The sequence below is a fragment of the Dioscorea cayenensis genome, chromosome 16 (assembly GCF_009730915.1).
Source record: "Dioscorea cayenensis subsp. rotundata cultivar TDr96_F1 chromosome 16, TDr96_F1_v2_PseudoChromosome.rev07_lg8_w22 25.fasta, whole genome shotgun sequence".
NCBI lineage: Eukaryota > Viridiplantae > Streptophyta > Magnoliopsida > Dioscoreales > Dioscoreaceae > Dioscorea > Dioscorea cayenensis.
The window spans coordinates 21,589,006-21,595,855 of NC_052486.1; the positions used below are offsets into that span (position 1 = coordinate 21,589,006).

At 30.2% G+C, this 6,850-nt stretch overlaps 2 protein-coding genes across 3 annotated transcripts; both read left to right on the plus strand.

The window, feature by feature from the left end:
* The first annotated feature begins 283 nt into the window (after positions 1-283).
* LOC120278988 (transcription factor UNE10-like) lies at positions 284-2,583 on the plus strand. 2 transcript variants are annotated; one of them, XM_039285798.1, is made up of 6 exons: positions 284-431; positions 579-936; positions 1,288-1,380; positions 1,747-1,812; positions 1,912-2,241; positions 2,357-2,583. In XM_039285798.1, exons 1-6 carry the CDS (start codon positions 349-351, stop codon positions 2,447-2,449), a joined length of 1,023 nt encoding a protein of 340 aa, XP_039141732.1. In that variant the 5' UTR covers positions 284-348; the 3' UTR covers positions 2,450-2,583. The 2 variants fall into 2 exon arrangements, with proteins under 2 accessions (XP_039141732.1, XP_039141733.1); XM_039285799.1 differs by having other exon boundaries at positions 2,360-2,583.
* A 1,261-nt stretch (positions 2,584-3,844) lies between these two features.
* On the plus strand, positions 3,845-5,190 carry LOC120278989 (cyclin-U2-1-like). Its single transcript, XM_039285800.1, is given in 3 exon segments — positions 3,845-4,461; positions 4,463-4,479; positions 4,583-5,190. Coding segments are annotated over 3 exon segments (834 nt in total). The 5' UTR covers positions 3,845-3,969; the 3' UTR covers positions 4,908-5,190.
* Positions 5,191-6,850: the final 1,660 nt, after the last annotated feature.

Sequence of the window (6,850 nt, forward strand, 5' to 3'; positions counted from 1 at the left end):
AGAACTTATAATCAAATTTTTATGTATTAAAAAAAAATCTATTATCACTTTATAGATTAATTTCTAATATTCATTTTAGACTAGTATAGAGCCCGTGGCTCTCCGAAACCTGTGAGTCAAAGAATTATTTATTTATTTATTTTTTTTAAAAAAAACTTTGATGAGATCATGAGAAGGAAAGAGATAGCCACAAAAATTTTCTATTTTTGACTCATTACTCTTTTCTATTCTTTGACAAGCTCATATTCATATACCTTCCTCCCTTCCCACAAGTTACAGAAACACAAAAGAAAAAGAGAGAGAAAAAAAAATCAAAACCAAGGGAAAAAAACAAGAAAAAAAAAAAAAATGAACCAGTGTGTACCAAGAAGCAACTCCAAAGACCAAGCAAACATCATCAACCTTCCCTTCTCCATGCCCGGATTCTCAGAGTAAACACTCATTCTTTTATTATAATTTATTTATATATAATTTATATATATTTATTTCAAGTTTATTTAAGTATGATGTTTAGTTTATAATTACAGATGTGTTTTAGTTTATAATTTTATTTATTTATTTAATGAGAAAAAAAATAGAAGGGACGTGAGAATGAATCAAGAAGTGAAAGAGTTAACATGGAGAAATGGCAAGCCACAACTTGGTACACTTGAGTCCATAATAGAGCAAGCCACGGCAGGGCTCGCCGGAGCAGTGGCTCAACAACCGAGTTTTGTGTCTTGGCTCACCGGAGAAGACGCCGGAGAGATGAACTTGGGTTCTAGAGAGGGTTCATGCAGTGGAGATGGAGAGAGAGATAAGAAGAAAGCTTGCCGGTGGAGCTCACCGGAGAACACTTGGGAAGTTTGTGGTGGTTTGTCTTCTTCGTTGTCACCGGAGAATATTAGCTCCGGCGATGGTTGTGATTCTTTTTGCCGGAGCAAGAGTAGTTCACAGGTGATGTAGTATTTATATAATTTTATTTATTTATTTATTTATAAATTATATGAGAAAATGAAATTGGAGTGAAGATTGATAAGTTTGAGATGAAAGTTTTTTTTTAAAAAAAAAAATATTAATTTTTTGTGAAGGCATTTTGCATTGTAGATGATGTGAGATATATATATATACTGTTAATAAAGTGTGTGTGTGTTTTTTTTTTAATTTTATAAATGAGGCAAACATGTTACATATGTAAATATAGTAAGGGAATTAATAAAATTATATATTTTTCATGTTTTGTTATTTTAAAAATTGAAAAGAAAAATTGGTGAAAATAAGTTGTTAATTTTTCTTTGGATTATTTAGGGAGTTGAAGAGATAGAAAAGAAGAAGATGAAGAAGAACAAGAAGGTGATGAGGAGAAGCAAAGCTGCAACAATTCATAACCAATCTGAAAGAGTGAGTTCAAAATACACATATATATATATACACACACATAACAAACAACAACAATAATAATATATCGTTAGTCCCAAATCATTTAAAGGCAATCACTTGAATGTTCTATTTTTGTTATTCTATCTAAAATATTAAAAAAATAAATAAATAAACTGAATTCAAATATATTATTATATTTTATGATTTTATCTCAGAAGTTTGTAACTTTTTTTTATGGCCAGAAATATTTATCAATTATTTAAAAATATTTTGTTTATACCATCTTAATTGATTTCTCTTATATCTTATTAGTAATGTGTGTCATATATGTATGTATATATATATATTGGTTTTTCTTTTGATTTAGATGATGTTCAACCTTTGCAGAAAAGAAGGGATATGATTAATGAAAAGATGAGAGCACTTCAAAAGCTAGTTCCAAATTCAAAAAAGGTTTATATATATAATTTCATTTTTTTCATGTTTATTCTTAATTTAGCTACATTTTTATACTTTTTCATATATGATGACAGTAAAAATTAAATTTAACAGACAGATAAAGCATCAATATTGGATGAAGTGATAAACTACTTAAAACAACTACAAAATCAAGTGAAGATGATGACTTGCATTTCTCATATGATGATGATGATGCCAAATTTGCAAATGTCCATGATGGCTCAAGTGGCCCAAATGACTCAAATGGGCTTGGGCCTTGGCTTCATGGACTTGGGCTCCTTTGTCCGGCCGGGGACGGTACCAATGTCACTGCCACCTCTCCACCACCCACTGTCCTTCCCGCCGTTCACTGTCGCCGGAGAACAAATGTTGCAAGCTAGTAGTTGCTCTTTATCGTCTAATTTTTTTTCGGCTTTTATGCAGGTATGTGTTAAAAAAAATAAATGTGATAATTTAAGTAAATAAAATTTTTATAATAAAAAATATAGCATTTTTATTGGTAATTGAATTGAATTGAATTGAATTGAATTATTTGTAGCAGCAAAGAATGAACATGGAAGCATACAAAAAGATGGCTACAATGTATGAACAACTCAACCAGCAACAAAACAAGGCCAATCCAGAGAATTAATTTGCTATCCATTTTTTGTGTTTAAGCTGAGCTCCATTTAAATAGTTTAGTTTTCTTTTCTTTTCGTTTAACTATATTGATTTGTATGAAAGAGATTTGTTTGGATGAATTAAAACTATTAAACTTTTTTTTTCTTTTTGGTTCTTGTCATTTTGAAAAAAAAAACTTGAATGATAATTAATCATTTTTGTAGTTTATATGATGGTGAATTACTTATTCATATTCAAAAAATTTTCAATTCGATTATTTATAATAAATGTGGACAAAACCTTATGGCAGGGATATGTATACACAAAGTGCTGAGTTCTATAACACATGTGCTCTCTATCTGTACGAGTTAGGATTTGAACCACTCTTTTTAGCAGTACGAACACTTTATACAGGAACCGATGACAAAAGACCAAATAGTCATTAATTAATCATTATTCACTCTAATTTTATTTATTTTGTAATTAATATATAAAATTACTATATATACTTACTGAAATTTCTCATAGTCATCTATATTTGCCATTCACAAGTTTTTCAAAATTTTTTATAATTTAATTTATCTTAATTATTATCTAAAATACCAAACCGAAAATAAATAAATAAATGAATAAGGATGAAAATATAAAAATAAGTAGATTAAAAAAAACCTCCGAAATATCTTTTTGCAACTTGTTGATGAGCATTAAATGCTTTTCAGGTTGGCAGTTCAGACATTATCAGAGATGTACTAAATATTGTGCCAATATATATATATATTTTTATATATTAACAAATTAAATTCATGTGATCAATCATCTCCTCATTCTTTGCATGTACCGTAACCATTTCATCAATGAATCATAAACCAAATCTCTGTGAGTTATATATACATATATATGGATTGAATTATATACTAAATAATTAAATAATTAAATGACTTTTTAACACATGATCATAAAAAATAAAATTCATTTTTTTACCTTTTCAATTCAATGTAATTATCCACAACGAGATAGTCATTTTAAGAATTTCACTAAAAATCCAAACATATGATGTATATATATATATATATATATGAATTATTATTGTACATTTTTTTTACTATTACCATAAATTTTAGTATTTCAACTCATTCACCGACACATAACTACAAAAACAAATCCACACACTCTCTCTCCAAGACAAAGTATACCTTCTTGTCCAACTAATAAATGTCTAAAATAAAAGCATTTTTATTAACTTACTTGTCTCCCTCCCTTGTCTCTCTCCACCACAACTTTCTCACTATTCCAAAATAACAAGATTTGTTAGCCAACAAACTACTATTCTTGCCCCCAAAAACAAACACTTCTTCTCAATAATAAAATATATATATATATATATATATATATTTATATTGATATCAACTACATGATCTCTTAACAAGATCTGTTGGCAAAACTAATTAATCAGTGGGGAAACATGGCAGCAAAGACATCACACTCTTGTACCACTACAAAACCAATTAGCACCTCATAAACCCTTTCTTGATACCTTCCCACCACCTTCCCATGTACCTTATAATAACACACTCAACACCACCAACACCACCTTCCTCTCCATATCTATCTTCATCTACATTCATTCATTCATTCATTAATTCATTGATCATTTTAACAATGCCATCTTCATCATCATCATCATCATCATCAATGATGATATCTCCGACGAAGCTTCGATCAGACTTATACTCATTACCGGAGAGCGAAGAGACGCCGTCGGTGATATCGGTCTTAGCTTCATTGGTGGAGAGAGTGATAGCAAGGAATGAGAGGATTAATGGAGGGGAATGCAGTAGTAGATTTGGTATTGGAAATGAGAGAGTTTTGGACATGAGTGTCAAGTGTTTCATGGAAAGAATATTTAGGTATGCAAAGGTGGCACCACCAGTGTATGTGGTTGCATATGTTTATATGGATAGGTTGGCTAATTTCAATCCTGAGTTTAGGATTTCTTATGCCAATGTTCATCCTTTGCTCATCACTGCCATCATGGTTGCTTCCAAAATTTGTTGAAGATTTGTGAGTATAATTAATACTTCATTCTTTTATTAATTTTCTTTCTTTTCTTTCTTCTTGTGAATTTTCTTCTCATCTATCAATCTATTTGAAAAATATTGAACAGGAATTACAGGAACTCATACTTTGCAAAGGTGGGGGGATTAACAACAGAAGAGATGAATAGACTTGAGATTGATTTCTTATTTATGATGAGATTCAAATTGCATGTGAATGTGAGTGTTTATGAGAGTTATTGCATGCATTTGGAAAGAGAGGTGAGCATTGGTGGAGGTTATCAGATTGAGAGGACTCTAAGATTCATGTTGATGTGTTCTCATGATGAAGATAATGTTTCTTCATTCTCATCATCATCATCCAAATACAAATATATCAGAAAGAGTACTACTAATGTGCCGTTCAATCAACAACACCTTGCCAAAGTCCTTTAAACAGCATCATTCTATTTTTGTTTTTGTTCCATCTTTCTCTCCAAAGTCCAAACACACAAATCAAGTTGTGTATAGATTAATTATAAGTATAAACATACTTAATATGTTGTTATGATTTAGAAACCCTTGTATTTCCCTGTCTATGGTGTAGCTTTGATCTTTATTATCTTCTTTGGAAGTCCTAGCTTTGATCTTTTTTTATCGAAATACATAAAGCTTGGAGTTGTTTTATGTAATAATGTCTATTTATCTTTGAAAAATATAAATAAAAATTACATGAAAACTCTTCATATCCCATGTCCACTTGCTAATCTTTTATCATCTCATTGTATCAATTTTTTTAAGGTCATTTTTCCCTCAGAAATAGTGTACTTTATATCATCTCTTTCAAGATCAAGGTCTCATTACACTTTCCAGGTCCAAGTAAAACAACTATACATTTAATATCAATTAAAAAAAAATAGAGAGAAAAGATTGTAGTAGTACGTTCATTTCACAACCAAAAATAAAAAATAAAAGAAAATTCTCATTATTATTATTATTATTATGAAAGACAAGATCTTTTCCATCCAAAATTTGTTATATTAAAATCTTAGAGTGGTTTCCAAACAGTGTTTCATCTTATCATAATATATTATTATATATACATACATGCTTCACTTTCTTGCAGCACCGACAGAGTCCAATAAATAATTTATCTATAAAAACTGGAAATGGAAAAGAAATGCATATTATTAATACTAAGAATAATAATAATAATGACACTAGAACGAAGACCACATGCACAACAAACAGCCACAAACAAACCTGTTTTCCGCCTCAACCACCATTTGCCGCCAAGAATGGCCATCATTTATCATCCTTTTATAATAATATTAATATTAATATTAATATTAACATTATTAGTGTTCTATTATTTAATTTCCTAATCAATAAAAGAAAAGAAAGTAAAGAAAAAGGACAATAAAGAACAGCAGCACAAGGGAAAGTTTGTCATTAGAGTGCACGGGTGGCATCTGATACTAATGCTGGACCCACTATGAAACATCTCAGAATGTGACACTTTTTATCACTCATTTTCATTTCATTCATAATGCACCAAATTACTATTCATTATATTGCTTCAATAATTCTTCAACTAACAGCAACAAACAAGCAAAACAATTGAGTCAAAGTACTGGAAAGTAGATAATAAAAGAGATTTGGCACAAGTAGTTCTTACATTTTTTCCATTTTCCATTCCATTAACTATGTTGTATTTATTAGTCTTATCAGATCCTCAATAATTTTGGCAATTCAAGTTAGTTGTCAAGCTTTCAATAGGGTTGGGTCCTCAATTGATTTTTCCAAGCTACACTCAGATCCTTGACATAAATTCATGCACAATCATGCAAAAAAGATTTGGTCACAAAGAAAATCTAGGAAAGAATAAGACCACACATGAAAAATACTGAAGTGACAATGAGAGAACAAAAAACTTTCAGGTGTGATAGAAAACCGGTTCATTTCCAATTTCTAAAGTGTAATCACATCATATCTTGACATAAGAATTAGCCATGACTAAGAAGAATATTAAGCAAAAATTATGGTTGAGAGATTTGGCAGGAAAGATGAAAGCTAAATCTCACCTCTTCTACAACAGGATATAGACAAGCTCAATTCAGTCATGCCACCGAAATCTAATGCCTGGTGAAAACAAATGGAAGTGACAAAAGAACAGATGCAGAAAGCCATATTTTCGAATTAAAACCAAACCAATATGGTTTCACAGTCACAGCACACCAGCAAAATATCGAGTATATATTCAACTGACACTAGACTGATACCTGCTGCATGTTTCACTGAAGAAATGCAGTACTGAATCTCCCTGGTTAACTTCAGTCTGAAGAAGCAAAACAATATGAAAAAGGAACCGCATTGATGAGTTAAATTTAATCAAATGA

Coding starts and splice junctions, on each gene's coding strand:
- LOC120278988 (XM_039285798.1), top strand. CDS start 349: ATGAACCAGTGTGTACCAAGAAGCAACTCCAAAGACCAAGCAAACATC. Junction 937..1,287: donor GGAGCAAGAGTAGTTCACAG/GTGATGTAGTAT, acceptor TGGATTATTTAG/GGAGTTGAAGAGATAGAAAA. Junction 2,242..2,356: donor TTTTTTCGGCTTTTATGCAG/GTATGTGTTAAA, acceptor AATTATTTGTAG/CAGCAAAGAATGAACATGGA.